The sequence below is a fragment of the Anneissia japonica genome, unplaced genomic scaffold, assembly GCF_011630105.1.
Source record: "Anneissia japonica isolate Jap-2015-1 unplaced genomic scaffold, ASM1163010v1 scaffold287858_len863314_cov180, whole genome shotgun sequence".
Classification (NCBI taxonomy): Eukaryota; Metazoa; Echinodermata; class Crinoidea; order Comatulida; family Comatulidae; genus Anneissia; species Anneissia japonica.
In genome coordinates, this window is record NW_022693771.1 from 711,526 (window position 1) to 728,526 (window position 17,001).

Consider the following 17,001-nt stretch of genomic DNA (forward strand, 5'->3'; position numbering starts at 1 on the left):
ATCCAAGACGATTTAATTATTCTCACTTCAGAATTATTCTGCTGGTATAATTAGTCCCAACCGAGGTAAAATAGAGGATTAATTTCAAGACATTCACACATTGCGGGTAGGTATCATTGTCTGTAATTACTGGGTGAACTGACGTAATGGCTTGACGGTTTGGTCAATCAAATTTAACAAAATTACCAACCTTAACGTGGCATGCACCGCAAACACGCAATTATATGCTCTCATTTTGTGGGACCTCAGCAGTAAATATTCAAGAGGCGGGGCACGACTTTTTTTCCCTGGACGTTTGGGGCAGTGGCAATTGTTAGCGCTATGGGTTCAATAGCAGCAGCAAATTTATAAATATTCATGATGTTTGCTGAATCTGTGAAGGCGTTGAATCTATAGCGCTACCAATTGTCACTACCTAAAACGTCCAGGAAAAAAAAATCGCAGGTGGGGCTTTATTGAAAAGTTTATTATCAGAAATATCGAAAGGGGATTTTCTCCAGAATGCTTGGAGTTTCATTGGTTGGATTTTATTTGTTTTGTTCGTTTGTAAAATGTTTTTTTTTAAATTTCATTCCATCAGGGGCAAACTTGTGATAGGTTTTAAAGATGTAATATAAGTCTTTGCAATAATCCTGTTATAATAATTTATTTTAATTGTATCATAATTATCTTCATTGTTAATTTATATTCAATATATTATGGACAACAGGTATATTTTAATAGATTAAATAATAAAACAACAACAGTATAAAATCAAAACTTTATTTCTTAATATACCTATAGGTTCTAATTATATTTGTACCGATGTTACTACAAAACATGTAATTAAGCCATATTTAGAGAGGATGAACCCCCAGCTTCGTCCAGAACCTTTGCGGTTATTCCGGGTCACTTAAATATAATAAATAAGGTGATGCTCTATAAACTAAAGCACTGTCCACACTATCAAATTTTGTGTGACAAAAAGAAGCGATATGCCCATATTTGGGTGTAATATGACATCATCATGCCCATATTTGGGTACATCACACAAATTAGTCACATAAACCTTGATAGTGTGGACTGAGTGTAAGTCTCATTATTAGGCCTAAATCGTGACGTTTTTCTTAAACGCGTGAAAACAATTCTGGTTGTAGGCCTATTGAAAGATTAGAAGCTAGGACCTTTGGATTGGTAGGTAAGCACCATATTCACCAAACCACTTCAACTTCACTGCCTATTCAAATTCTATATACAATTTCACTTTTTGGCAAAACAGATTCATTTACATCATTTAAACAAAATAAACAACATAATTGATTGAAATCACTTTTGAGAAACTAGTTAAATATATTACAATAATTCTTTTACCCATTATATTCCATTATATCTAACGATAGATACTTATTAAGACTTTCATTTTTTACAGCATTGATGTATATTCTTCTCAACCTGATACAATGCTGAATAATTCTTTCCAAATAATTTGCCTTCAACATTAACAAAACATAAAAGTAGATCTAATTTTGTAAAACAAAATATATAATCTCATATGAGGTAAGCACAGTGTGGTCTGTAGTTAACTTAGTTTTATCTATAAAGCTCTGCCTAGCTATCAAATTTTATTTGACAAAAATACGGACTGAAACAAAGCATCTAGCAAGTGTGTGGATAGGATAAGAAGATCTAACCTTCATCTAAACTGATTTTTATTTTGCTTGAAGGACATAGGCTATGTGTAGAAATAATGATTACTGTATGCCAATACCGTAAGTATTTTAATATGTACAGGTATATTTTATTAAGTATTGTTATAACATTAAATTTCAAACAACACTAAATTCCACTGAAAAACACTAGTATGCATCTAATTGATGTAAATATATAATTGTCTTTAATCTGGAAAACTGTACATTCTTCTAAACGACAATATAGAAACGTAATGATTACATTATTTTTTTTGGCAAATATTCTCAATTTACAGATTAGCCCTTTGTTTATTTGTTTGATTTGACGAGAGAGGCAAATACGGAATTTCGCTGAAGCAACCGATCCGGTGAATCGTACTCGATAACCTTTCCGTCGGAGAGAACTACAATGACGTCAGAATCCAGGATAGTTGCCACTCGATGCTAAACAAAGGAAATACGAAACAACATATTATTCTATTAGGCCTATACAAACATCAATTCAAAATTCAATATTCAAATTTATTTTTTGCAATAACATGTTGTAATAATGTGTGTTTAACCCTGATTTTTTATATGTTATCATTATGTACAAATTTGGGCACATCACAGATATATGTCACATAAAATGTGACAGAGCTTTAATATATATATATATATATATATACATAATATATATATATATATATTATATATATATTATGTATATATCATACATATATATTATATATATATTATATATATTTATATATATATATATACACATATATGTATTTAATATTTTTAGCAAAAAAACTTACAGCTATTGTTAACACAGTTCGGTCTTTGAACACACGGCGTACAACCTCTTGTAAAACAGCATCCTAAAGTAATATTGAAAATGTATATATTAATGAACAAGTAGTATCCCTTAAATTAAATAAGTAAAACAGCTAAAATAGTTAAGTACGGATACGAAAGGCAAATACGAAAACGATTATAGCAAAATGTAAGATTAGGTTAGATTAGATAATATCATTTTATTGGTCCAAAAATTGCTTTGGAAATTTGGTTCCATTGGCACAAAACAATCGATAAGATTATAACAAATAGGCCTAGTACGTAACTGTAGTTAAAACCATGCTTTAAGTATTAACAAATGCACTGATATGACTTAAAAACATGCGCTAAACAATGAAATAAAAGCAATGAAGACGTTAAGAAAGAAATTTGTAATTTTGAAATATTTTTCGAAGAACAACTAACCGTTTTGACATCAATGGAAGCAGTCGCCTCGTCCATTACCAACACTTTGGTTTTGATCAAGAATGCTCGTGCGAGACAGAACAACTGCCGCTGACCCACGCTAAAGTTCTCTCCACCCTCGAATACTGGGGAATCTAAATTATAAGCCATTTAGAATTACATTTAAATGAACATTATATGGAATAAAAAATCTAGTTATTTAGTTTGCCAACAAACAAAAATCAATAGTCATAATCAAAATACCATATTACTTACCGAGACCCGTTCCTAACTCCGTAACAACTCTCTTCAACTGCGCGATTTCGAGTGCTTCCCACAATTGTTTGTCATTATGAATGTTGTCTGGATCGAGATTGAACCTTGACACAACAGAAAATAATAATAATATTAGAAAACGTCACATATTTTGTAGATGCCTACACGTAAAGTTATATGGTACTTGGGAAACACTATAATGGCTCCACAGTAAATCAAAGGGTCACCGTCCTTGGTTTTTTAAAATGTTATCAGTTGTTTTCAAATAGGCTATAAAGTATATTGCCAAAATGTTAAGTCTGGTTTCAAAGTTTTTATAACAAACCAGTTGTGATAACATCTAATTTTACTTTCGGTTATATTCTTACCTAATTGTTCCCGTGAACAAGACTGGATCTTGTGGAATGATCGCCAATCGTTTACGAAGTGAATTGAGAGGTATATGAGCAATGTCAATACCATCGATTAGAATTCTCCCTAAAATGAAAAAAAAATCCTTGAACAGATATTCATACAACAAAAATTTTGCACAGGTATGCGTAAACCATCACAATAAATAAAACTTGATAAACAAAATATATTGGTATTTTCAAGGAGTTGTTTAACAATTTAGGTAAAGAAAATCTTCGGGGTTTATATACTCCTTCAAAACAACAGTGTTATTTGTATTGCCGGTTTTTACAGTGCCCTGATACTGGATTATATATTACATAAAACTTTAAATTATCAATCATATATATTTATTAATATATTTATATAAGCACATTGGGCCTATGCGATAATGATGAAATAGATATACATAATTTATGTAGCGCTATTTCATGAAAATCAGAGCGCTCAAAGCGTGGACTATAATAGGTCATTCAGTAACTTTCTTCTCCCCTAAGGGAACTGGCCGGTAAACCAGTACCAGCTATATTCTATAAGGGATTGTATAAACCATTAGACCGGGGTAACCCCTACTCGTTTGGGGAAGATGTACAGGGTTCTTTATAGTGCTATGGTTTACAGTCCTTATCCGAGAAGACTTGTTTCACCGTCGGTCATTCGACTCGGCCAACGTAAAAACAATGGATATAGGTATATACAAAATTTTGACATATTTATGTATTTACCTCTGAACGTGTCGATGATTCTGAACAAAGCTAGGGTCAATGATGATTTGCCACTTCCGGTTCGCCCACATATTCCAACCTTTATGGTAAATGATAAAACCTTAATTTAATCTCATTCAATCATTCATTCATTTTTATATAGACTTTCATAAAATCTAATTAATAAAACAAAATATTTTATTACAAATATTTGTTTAAAAATGTCTGAATAATCATAACTACAAGCAAAATAACGTGATGTACATGTTTATATTTACCTTTTGTCCTGGTTTGATGTTGACTGTAACATTATCTAAGACTGTGTCGAGACCAGGGGCGTACCGTACACATGTCGAGTCGAAGATTATCTCACCACGGTGCGGCCAATAACTCGGTGGGTTCATACCGCCTGTAACATATAAAAATGATACAAATAATTCTATAGCAAGTTTAATTCGTCACGATATTGTTGGACGGAATAAAATTGAAAGTACATTTTAATAAGATCAACAATACTTCTACTGTGAAATTTACAAAGGCCTCTTTGCGTATGCGCATAACTCGGCCGACTCACTGTATCCTATAGGGGTTAGGATGGATAACTTTCGGTTGTTTTTCTACAACGAAATTGTGTTGTCATTGTACACACCATGATATCGAGTCCTGAAGGAAACATGCATCTAGGTCTCTATGTACACATTAATGGATAAACTTAACTTGGACCTGATGTTAGCCTACATAAACTTAAGCCAATTTCAAGGGTTGTCCTGTGAGGTAGGAGCTACGAATGTATCTAACACGTCTCACAATGGGCCTATTTAAACTTCCTTTAAGTAGATCTACCGTGGATTGATGTAAATGTTTAAAATGATTAAATTTGTATATTTACCATCACGTGGCTCAGTAGTGAGTACTGTCCATTTGTAACTCCTTTCGATTGCATTCATTGTAGTTTCAACTTCAGCCATTCGCTGGACGATAATATTTAGCAGATTTGACATCTGGAATTGAAAAATATTTATCGCATGAAAATATTAAGACATTCAATATATGTTGATAACTTAGCTTAAAATATCAGAATATTGAAGAAAACAGAATGATTAGGGCTTAAAAGAAAAATAATTGGCAAAAAACGTCAAACATACCATTATAGCATATGTTATGGCTAGTCCAACAGAACTTGAGCTAACGGTTCCCATCACGCCGGGTATCAATGTTGCCAGACCAGATGAGAGGATAATCAACGATCCAATAATCGACTAAAGATATAATAATACGAAATGAAAAAATAACATACGCGCGTAGATGATACGCGCAGTGGCGGCGCCTGTCACAGCCTAAGAGTGCGATTTTCGGCCATCCAGAGATTGATATTCTTTTAAAAAAAAATCTCATTTGGGAGGGGGAACCCCCCTCTCAACCCCTTCCTCCAGCTCGGGCCTACGAGCTCAAGTCTCCCTGTCGGACAACTTAGTCCCCCCCGAAAATATATACTAGAGCCCCCCCAGAAAATATATCCTAGAGCCGCCACTGGATACGCGCATAGAATGACATAGGCTAAGTTGCTCTTTTCAAACATTCGCTAGAGAGCAATTGCCTGGTTTGGCATACATATATTACCATCTAGGGACTTGCTGTAATTCTGCACATAGCCTAATTTAGAAAGGCTTCTAGCTAGACCTTATTGCGCGCTCACCCGGAATGCATCATACTTTTATATTAAGAGTGTAATTAGAATTCGTGGAAAACTGCTTTAAAACAAGAATGCTTTAATGTTTTTGATGGTTGCTCTAATTAAAAGAATAAGTACTGTAATCGGTACCGTATAGGCCTAGTAGGTTTTACTCGTTATACACAAAATAGATCTGATGACGTTTTATGGTTTTTAGTCCTATACTAGAAAAATGAACTTACCAGTCTGACAGAAAGCCACAAAGTTAGAACTTGTTGAAAGAGAAGGACGTTAGAGTTAAAATCAATTTTGGTTACAAGCGTTTGGAAAAATGGAATCTGTTGCCTGTAAGCAGAAACAAAAGTATTAATTACAATTTTAGTCGTCGGTGGGTTAGTTGACTAGCAAACCGAAATGTTACTAAGGCAAAATACGTGAAATTACTATTGACGTACAAAAAAATTACATACAAAAATCAACATAGAATGAACCGTTCCAGTAAGCCCCGCCCCTCTGAAAATATTCAGTGATTGGTTAGAAAAGTCCATGCGATTACTCTAGATGAAATTCTTCTTAGAATATTGTAAATATGAGGCTGTACTTACTGGTACGCTCGGACTGATGTTAGACCATTAATTGTTTCACCAAAGTAAGAGTACACGGGTGATCTTGTGACAGACTCGATGCGCTTAGAATCTCTGTAAAATAGCAGTTATAACAACACTGTTGAAAAGGCAACTTTCAGTTGGTCTTAGGGTACCAATACTAGTAAAACAATGTAAACAATGATATAACGAGTCCATTTAAAGTTAATTTTTTATCAAAAGCGCCAAATGGGGGAGGGGGAAATAAGGTGAAGTTGACACCATTCCAGAAATAAGTGCACTATTTAAATTCTCAAGATTTAAAATTCAAATTTAATAAAAAATTATGGTGAAATTTAATTTGAACATCAACAGTGACAGGTATAGAACTTAGAAGTGAATGTCACTTAAAAACACATTACATAGGCCTACACCAAAACAAAGTGTATTACATTCTATCATGGCGGCTCAGACGCAACGTGGAAGTGTATTTTTAATAATTTAATACTTGCTAACCTCGATGATGACAAATAATATTTAAGGAGGAAGAAATACGCAATCGCAATCGGTAGAATGGTCAGGATAAAGAAGTATGATACGATAGCGTTCACAAGTAATCCGCCAATGACAAGTAGTCCAGTGCGGAGCAAAAATGGCACCATAATCAACATTTGCTGTAAAAAACAAAATGAGAACATTTAATAAAGTGGATAACTAGATTGAGATTAAATGTTCATTTTATATTTCACTTAAAAAATAAGATATTCGATGTTGTTGGTTAAATTGTTTTCTGTAGCTCTTTCCACCAGAATAAATAAATAAATAAATTTAAACAAACAAACAAACAAACAAACGAGGAGGGGTGTGGGGGTAAAGGATGGCAATTTTCCTCCGCCGGACAAGCAAATTACCCGAAAAAACGAATGTGTGCTGAATGTGAATGCATCTTTCCGCTAAGGTAACGCCCCTTGGATATTGTTGCTAAGGTAAAAAGAACGCAAACACATGCGTTTGTGGGACAGCATGTGTGTTTGGGAGATACGTGCGTGTTCCCGACTGGTCTATTCTGATTGGTCAGTTGTTAAGTTTGATTGACACTCTGGAAAGGCAGTGCAATTGTGATAGACGACAACACATTGTATCAAACTGTTTATCATATTATCATTATCACATATTCGTCGGTATTATAATCAGTAATGTATAAAGAAATAATACACTACTAAACAATTAGTAGAGTTGCATATCATACACTACTGGGAATTATTATAAGACGGTTGGAAATAATGCCTAAAAAAAATCACGAGGGTCTGCAAGACCAGAAGGATTTTTTTGAATGAAAACTTAGTGTACGGGATAGGAAAATTGACTTATAATATTCATTATACCTGATCTAATACTTGCATGTCGGACGAAAACCGATTGAGAATTCTGCCGGCAGGTGTTGTATCGAAAAACCTCATAAATGCATGTAGAATCGTTGAGAGCATTTTTCGATGAATCCTGTTGGCCCCCGATAATAATGCGTTCATAACTAGTAGTGTTGAAAAAAATGTCATTACTGCTCCAAATCCAATGAATCCAGCGTAACCACGAAGAAAACGGTGCAGATCCGATTCTTGCTGTTCCTGGGGATTTGGAAAGTTAAAAAAGCAATAGAGGGCGGTAGTTAGATCTCAAGTAAGGTACCGTAAATTACAACTAAGTAAACAGTATAGCAGTGCTCCAATGGAAACCAGTATAAGGCCCTATGTTATTCTGTGGTTCTACCTGAACCATAGCAAACACTAAATTGGTCGTTTATAAGAATAGATTCCCCCTTGAAATTATATTTATTAAGATGATAACAACACGCAACGGCAACAGCTAGGCCTATACAATGAGAATAACAGTAAAAAGAAATACTGTACAACAATAACTAATAATGGAGAGTGATGGTGATTATAATCATAATGATAGTAGTAATGATAAGTATGTCTCAGCGCCGGAAGTAAAACACCATTACGAAAATACTACAATACAAAAAAACTCATGAATTATGTTAATAAATGGGTAATTATTAGTATCACAATTATGCTCAATTCAAAAATTTACCTCTGTTGTGTTCGATAAATCTGACGTCGTATCTGTGTAGACCGAAAGCCAGAAGTTACTGGACACTTGAAGTGAAACTTCAATTAGAAATGCCGTCAAACTCAAAGACGCGAGGGCGCTCCCAACCATGCGCACATAGAACGTGTATAATTCGTACTTCACAGAACCAACGTTTCTATCCTCTTTTACTATCAGACTGCTTCTGTCTGAATCACCGATGTCTGACATGCTGAACTCTTCTAAAACATTAAGAATATAAGGTTAACGTTAAAGATACCTAACTTTGATAATTCAATATTGTACTTTACCGCTAAGCCCCACCCCTAGCTTACTGTTACTAAGGTCAACAAGAAACGGAAGTGTATAAAACGTACGCAAACACGTGGGACAACACGTGTGCTTGTGAGACACGCGCGTATTCCTTGCCTTGTTCTGATTGGTCAGTTGTTAAGATTGATTAACACCCCGGTATCGTCCATTGCTAAACGTGATATTTCGATAAATGTTTAGCTTCCAACTAAAAACTAGAATGCAAGTTCTTTGCCAATTGGCAGACATTTATTTATGGGTATAAAATAATGTTTTTGCATCGCACACTTAAGTCTCCCATCACATGCTGACCGTTTATTAAAGATTTCATCAACAAAAACAGAACGGCACACAACATACCGGTAGGTTTGCTTGACGCATTCGTCTCTGCGATCTGTCTATTTTTGGATCTTGTCAACTGTATCTTCAGCTTCCTTCGTTCCTGTTTTGTTTTACTGTCCTCCTCATCCTCTGTTTCCGTCTCACTGATTTCTTTCATCGTTTTCTTCCAGTTTTCGTACAACATCCTATCCTGACTAGCAACCTCCTCAAAGGTTCCTTGTAGTTGGATTTGCCCATTTCTCATGACTATTATCTGAAAAAAGCACATGCAGATGATAGGAGTTAACGTCGATAGATAACCACGACCGTGTTACTTTGCCAATCGTTGTTATTTTCGTTAACGTCGAATATTACTCTGCTAAATATGTATTTCTTAGTAAAGATACAATATACCAAATGTAAAGACAAAAGTATAATAAGCGTACAACGAAGATCAGGCAGCATTTAAATTTCTGTTCACTTGTTTTTGCGCATATGACACCCCCGCTTTTTTGTGCGGTGTAAATACATAACTTTTAACCTTTACCAAATACAATATTTTTTGAAGATTATTACCTCCAAAAAGTTTACGGCATTTATACAAAAATGTAATGACATTAAATACAATGTTTATATGTTTAAAGTAATAATACAACATTAAAGTTATATACAATTGATTTATTTAAACATTGTCAAAAAGGATAATTTTTTTAACATTTTAAACGGCAGTAAAATCGGATTTTAAACTAGTCAAATGACAGATAAAATGCAAATTTTCAAGAAGCTTTAACATTCAACAACAAACAATATTTTCTAGTAACACTTAAGTTTATGACCTGAAGCCCCTATAAAAGTTATTGCAAAAGTGTTCCTGTGATGACGAAAAGGAGAAAGACCAATAATTATGTCTCACCTGGTCAGCAAAAGGTAGATATTGAAGTTGATGAGTGACCAGAATCACAGTTCTCTTGTTGCCTAACAACCATCTCTTGATGCCATTGTCAAATACATGTGCCCCCACGTGAACATCAAGAGCAGACATAGGATCATCCTTAAAACAACAAGGCACACCGTTAACATTATTTACATCATACACAATTTAAAAAAAATTAAGAAATAATATGAAATAATATTTTAAGTACATCTTACCAAAATGACGACGTCATTCTTGCTGTACATTGCCCTAGCAACGCTAATCCTCTGACGCTGACCTCCGCTAAGATTAATCCCTTTCTCACCGATCTCTGTCATGTCGCCCGCCGGTAAGATCTGGATGTCAGGAAGCAGTGCACACGAGGAAACAACTTCTTGATATCTAAAATAAAAAAAATAATTTTATTCCATTAGGATCGAAAGGTTATTAAAAATGCATTTTTGACTATTTCAAATAGTGTAGGTCAGCAAAAATGGAAAATAAACAAACACAAATTTATAAAATATAGTAATAAAAACGTTCTCTTAGAATATCAAAGTGTTTCAAAGAAATCACAAAACTCACCTTGATAGTTCGTATTCGTTGTTAAAGATGATGTTGTCGCGGACAGTTGCATTTCTGAGCCACGCCCCTTGTGAACCATATGAAATGTTGCTATAAGGTCTGAAATAATAATTATAATATTAATATTTAATATTTTTATGCCTAACAATGATAATGATAACGATGATAATGATAATGATAATACGATGATAATGACGATGATATAATAATAATAATAATAATAATAATAAAAACAAACGTTATTAAAATATTAAATTATGTTAAATTTTTAAAGAATTTTATTTATTTTATATTAACGTACGTATTAAAACATAAAGAAGACCACTCACGTGTTCCATATAACATTTCCTTCGTTTGTATACATTTCTCCCATGAACGCAGACAGTAATGAAGACTTGCCGCTTCCTACTTGACCCACGATAATCGTCAGACGATCTGTGTTAAAATAACCAAAATTGCATTAAATTTACAAATGTTCAAATAATTATAAAGTAAACAAATAAAACACATTAAACATTCAATATCATTTTCTTTAACATGGTCATAAAATAAAATTTGTTGAAGCCGCCAGTTAGATCTAGAGACTGCCGCCGACAGCTTGTGAAAGCTTAGCTCGAAAAACAGCTCTTTGTTTTATTTTCATGCTTCACAATCTTGATATTTACGATCGATATTTATTTTAAAACTTAGTAGAAAAATTCATAGGTTGATAGGGCTATACAAATAATAAGTAGAATCGTATGAAATATTTTCAACTTACTTCTTGGAATCTCAAGGTTTATGTTTTTCAGTGTAGGTTCAAACGAGTTTTTCTCCCAACTGAAATCGGCATTAGAAACCTATAGAGTGTACATACAGTAAAATGTCATTGTATACCGTGCACAACTTAGTTGATTGATACTGAGGTCTGGTGAATGCCTATGACTATGGAAACATTTATAAAATCTATTTATTTGTATATTTATGCACCGAAAAGCAACAAATTGGTCGGCATGTACAGCTCAAACATATAAAAAAGAGAGTTGTTAAAATCACAACGTAAACTTAGCTTGTAGTGAAAATTTACCTAATTTACATACGACTTTTTACGTCATTCGACCTACTGGAATTTTCCATTAACTATTTTAATTGCAACCATTTTTTTTCTATATGTAAATAAGAATATGTCTATATGAGTATCAGCAAAATTGTGCATCTGATGGATGTTATACAATTGTGATGACCGGCTAAAAAACTAGAATACAATCTGCCTTTAATTTATCACCGGTATTACATTTCCAATACCCTGAACAAAATTAACGTCTACCTACACTCAATATGATGTCATCAGGTAATGCCGGTAGCATTCTGGTGTATTTACTGGCGCCGCCATTTTTAAATGTACCATAACGAGCGTCGTCAACTGATTTCCTAAATGACGTGTATTCTTTATCTGACGTTATGTACTCCATCGGGTCTGCACAATTCTACAAAAAAAAAAAAAAAAAAAAAAAAAAAAAATATATATATATATATATATAAAACATATAGATGCCTTGACCGCTCAGCCATTCGACTCGCAATCCAGCTACATAATTACAAATCTAACTACATTACCATAATTATCATTTTTTTTGGTGATATTTAAGAGATTATATTGTTTTTTTTTCTATTGAAATTATGTAATTTCTAATGTGTTTCATCTATTCATAAATAAATGAATTAGAATTATTATTTTTTTTAAATTCTAATGTGGAGAATTGTTGTATTTAATGATGGTAAATTGACAATCGGAATGATAATCTATATTTTCAGTAACATTGTTTAGTTCCTAATCGCTTATCAGTAAACAATTTTTCCTATTGTTTGTTTAAATACAATATTGACTTACACTTCCATTTAACAAAATTTCATTTTTCACTAGCGTCGAAAAACTATCAACATTTGTTCTACCAATGTCCTTCTTTTCAATTTCAGGCGTTTTCAAGAAGTCCTCTATACGCTTGATACTAACAAAACCGCTGACCACCTGGTTGACGGTAGGTTGCAGCAGTAAAAGTGGAGCGCTCAGGTTCTGAATCAGAGGTATGGCAGTGAAGGCAACGTCGGGAGTCAGAACTAGGCCCTCGACTAGCGTGTACATGACGAAGCTCTGTTGAAGAAACGGAATTAAACATTACAGGCATCCACAGATACCTTTCCGGGCGCGAAGTGAAGCTTTACAGATGCCCGTTAATATCACTATCACGTCAACAACAGCTATTATAATAATATCATTGAATACGACTAACACCACCACCACCACCACCGCAATTATCATCGCCCTCATCTTCACCAACACCACCTTCCTCATCATCATCATAATCATCATCACCATTATCATGATCATCATCATATTCATATACTCTTCATACTATTATTATATCATCATCATCATCATTATTATCAACATCTTTAATATCATCATTCAAAATGGTTCGACAAATTACAAGAAAGTGTACTGTCACATTCCACTTTCCGTCGCTCCGTGTCAATTGCCAGAATACCATTATCAATATCACTATAACCACCATCAACATCAAAAAAAAAAAAAGTAAAATACTCTTACCAAAAGTGCGATAAATGAAGGAGAACCAAAACCAAGTGGAACTGAAAGAAAAAAAAAGTAACCATGAGGAAATGCAAAAAAAGGGGGAGTTTTTTTCCCGAAAATCGGAACATTATACATTATATTAACTTAGAAAGTTACAAAACGTTTGTTCGTCTTACCAATGAAAGCGGCAATGGAGGCCTGTTTCCGTAGCAAATATATCTGAAGATTCCTGCTTTTACTAATGATATTGTAAAATAAATCTTCCCAGCCAAGTAGCTTGACGAGTTTCATTCCCTGGATAACCTCATTAATTGCCTTCAACCGCTCGTCGGATCGAACCTGAGAAAAAAAATAGTTGGTATTAATACGACTCAATCAATCAATTTATTAGCAAATAACACCTTAAGACCGATGGCACACACAAAGGTGGTGCATTCAAATTGACTTAAAACTAGGCATAAAAGAACACAATTATGAAATAAAAATCTTTAGCATTAACGCTAAACAATACAAAGAAAAAAAAAACCACAAAAGCATTTCAATCAAATAGGCCTATTAGGCTGCTTATCAAAAAAATTAACAAATATACAATTAAAGTTATATGTGAATGAAAACAAGAACAAAATTTAAAAAATGTCAGCACCATGTCTCTTACCAAAGAGTGGCTCGTTAAGATAAACAACTTTATAGGGTTGTGAAAAGTAATTGAACAATTTAAGATTAGGTCTACAATACAGTAAATTTTACCTTTAAATTTGAGTGACACATAGGGAATGAAACATTTGCACAAGGGCAAAACAACCACGACATGACAACAACAAAAATGGCAAAACATATTTTACAAAACTAAACAATTCAAATAGTTAATGCTAAATAAACATTTAGTTAGGGGCGGGAATGCAATTAATATAATGTTCTAGCTCTCCATATGGCAAATAGACATTGTTTACTGTACACTGTATAATTATCGTCAATGAAAATATGATGTTTGTACCATTTACAAAACCATCCCAAAAAATAATTGATGGCCAAAATATAGGAGTCCTTAAAGTTTTCAAAAGTGTTTTTGTCTAATAGAGTCGAGACTCTCAATAGCATCACATTTTCAAAGTTTACAAAAACCAGAGTGTTAGTCTATCTGTGTTTTCTACCTTTAAGATGTAATGATCAGTTAGTTCTTATTTTACTCATTTACTCATTACTAAGAATTGGACACAAATTACGCTGCAATACCGTACTTTGTATTACGTACTTTAATGCATACGTGTACATAGCCTCATTATCTCTCTAACTTTAAATGAGTAACATTAGAATTTTACCATTGACATCTTCTGGAAATATACACTGCATCTTGCTAGCGTTACTTGACACGGGAATATAATCAACATTAGTGATGCTCCTACCAAAGCTGATATTCCCATCTCCACGTAGAGGAAAATCAGGGCGAGTGCAACCTACATTGTAAACAATATAAAAATACTATAATTTAATTGATATTCACACAATTCTTATCATTATGATTCATCAAAGTAATGATACATAAATAAAGCAAGAAATATATAAGCAAAACATCTATAGACTCAAATGGACTCTTATAGAGACGAATGTAGCAGTCTTTTGGGGAAATTATTTATCTTCTAAGCCATTTTAAATTGCTATTACCATTATTTTATCAAAATAATTATAACTTTATGGGACATTGATATGGCTTCTATTAGGGCTTTGTTTTATAGATTACCTGGTAAGGAATAGACCAAACGTTGTGTATGTACGTCATCATCCGCTGCATACCATCGGTATCAACGAAAACACGATTTGCAATTTCTCCCATCCCGCACGATCCATCTGCAGCGGCTGACGTTGACATTCTTAGAGATTTATCGTAGATTATTGACTAGACAAAAAATATATTAATTTCAATCTTAGCAAGAGCTAGTCGTTAAGTAATAAGCCACCTTCTAGGTCACTCACGCATTACAATGTCGAGGACAAGTAAACAAAATAATAATACGGCTTACAATATTATTTTATGAACTGCTAATTACTGATATTTATGGCTATATAGTAAAATAATATTATAGCCAAATACAACCAATTTGCAATAACCCTTAATTAATATGTACTCTATAAAATACAGATAACAACATACAATGGATTGAATATTTAAATGCATCAACGTTCAAAATAGACATGCGCAGAAGAAACTGCAAGACGGTTATATATGTACAGTACAAAATAATATCCAAAATGATCTGTAGAGCTGCATCTTGGCAATACAAGTAACCGTGAACAATTGATTGATTGTTAGATAACATGATTGGTTAGATTGGTAGGCCTAGTTGATTAATTGATTGATTGACTTGCTTAATTATTGACTGTTTGCTTAATTGATTGATTGATTCGTTTTCATTGATAAGTTAGTTTAATCAGTCAGTCGGCCTGTCGGTCGATCGATTGATTGAGTTTAACCTGCATAGCTCTTACCTGAAGCGCTCCCTTCAGCTCAATGTTCTGCCTCCACAGGATATAGTTGGAATATTGTAGAAACACACCCTTAAGAATAATAGCCAAGGTAGCCAACACCAACAGCACAAAGCCATTTGTAAAGTAGTCGCTCAGCGACACATACGCTGCCTACATACCGGTAAGGAAAAGCATATAGATTCAATTAAACTTAGATTATTGGTACATTTTAGTGTAGAATCTGACTCATAATACTAAGGCTATGATATTAATAATACTATTATTAATTTTATTAATGATATATGAACAGCAACAACATGCTATTAAATAATCGATTCATCAAGAATTAAATAGTACTAAGCAACACGTCAGATAGGCCTATGTTCAATACACGGCACAGTACTAATTTAGCACTACAAAAACGTAAATATTAAGCTAAGCACGCTCTCGTATAAGCACGCCCAAAAAACGCCTCACACGTTTGTTAGCGCGACGTGGCACATACTAGAATAATGGTAGCTGTGCAACAACCATTCAACAAACTATAACTGTGCTATTATAAAAATGTATTCATCAACGACTCAGACATACCGGAATCACACACCCTATAGGATCTGTGCCGGAATTAACCATGGTGATGTTTAGGCGCCGAATGTATACTTTAAAATAGGCGTATATAAAGCTAATTGAAACAAGAAAATCGTATCAATTTCAGAAAACATTATAAAAAATAAAATTATCATTAAACAAATTATATAAAAACCGTACTGAATTAATATAAGTATCACTTTCGTCATCAATGTCACTGACGTAATCAACCATTCTGCCGACAGACAGGGCTGGTATAAACCCGCATGTGTCGGACAATCCTTTTGCAACAGCAGATACAAAAAATTCAAACCCATATATTTTTCGGTATGCTCTCAGGATGCTAGGCTGCGATATTTCGTCGCCCTAGATAAAAAAAAAGGAAAAAAAAAAAAAAAACAATAAAAAATATCCATAGTCATTTTAATTGCGTGCGTGCATATCTATTTCTGAAGGTAAAAACAGTAAAATATATTTTGTATACTAATACAGTATATCAAAGACTGATTTTGTGGTGCCCAGTAAGCCTACTGGTATGGAACCAAAACCCTGTTGACTTTTTGGAGACGTCACTGAAGCCGAGCACTCACTGCGGCCGTATGGCAAGCCGTTTTATCATTTACCTCTGAATTGCAGTTAAGT

General features: G+C 33.7%; 1 protein-coding gene across 2 annotated transcripts in view; it reads right to left on the minus strand.

The window, feature by feature from the left end:
• Positions 1–748: 748 nt before the first annotated feature.
• LOC117100913 (ATP-binding cassette sub-family C member 9-like) overlaps positions 749–17,001 on the minus strand; it is a 21,801-nt gene continuing 5,548 nt past the window's right edge. For both annotated transcript variants that reach the window (XM_033240755.1, XM_033240756.1), the window contains exons 4-31: positions 16,540–16,725; positions 15,793–15,942; positions 15,047–15,202; positions 14,628–14,762; positions 13,485–13,647; positions 13,324–13,364; positions 12,607–12,867; positions 12,047–12,202; positions 11,497–11,575; positions 11,066–11,171; positions 10,737–10,835; positions 10,388–10,553; positions 10,152–10,289; positions 9,278–9,512; positions 8,609–8,847; positions 7,903–8,142; positions 7,034–7,191; positions 6,539–6,631; positions 6,176–6,278; positions 5,407–5,520; positions 5,151–5,262; positions 4,540–4,670; positions 4,283–4,361; positions 3,536–3,644; positions 3,168–3,271; positions 2,913–3,046; positions 2,468–2,530; positions 749–2,111 (exon numbers count right to left, since the gene is read on the minus strand). In XM_033240755.1, the coding sequence (XP_033096646.1) occupies positions 1,977–2,111; positions 2,468–2,530; positions 2,913–3,046; positions 3,168–3,271; positions 3,536–3,644; positions 4,283–4,361; positions 4,540–4,670; positions 5,151–5,262; positions 5,407–5,520; positions 6,176–6,278; positions 6,539–6,631; positions 7,034–7,191; positions 7,903–8,142; positions 8,609–8,847; positions 9,278–9,512; positions 10,152–10,289; positions 10,388–10,553; positions 10,737–10,835; positions 11,066–11,171; positions 11,497–11,575; positions 12,047–12,202; positions 12,607–12,867; positions 13,324–13,364; positions 13,485–13,647; positions 14,628–14,762; positions 15,047–15,202; positions 15,793–15,942; positions 16,540–16,725 (3,885 nt within the window). In that variant the 3' untranslated portion in view covers positions 749–1,976. The remainder of the gene's footprint in view (positions 2,112–2,467; positions 2,531–2,912; positions 3,047–3,167; positions 3,272–3,535; positions 3,645–4,282; positions 4,362–4,539; positions 4,671–5,150; positions 5,263–5,406; positions 5,521–6,175; positions 6,279–6,538; positions 6,632–7,033; positions 7,192–7,902; positions 8,143–8,608; positions 8,848–9,277; positions 9,513–10,151; positions 10,290–10,387; positions 10,554–10,736; positions 10,836–11,065; positions 11,172–11,496; positions 11,576–12,046; positions 12,203–12,606; positions 12,868–13,323; positions 13,365–13,484; positions 13,648–14,627; positions 14,763–15,046; positions 15,203–15,792; positions 15,943–16,539; positions 16,726–17,001) is intronic.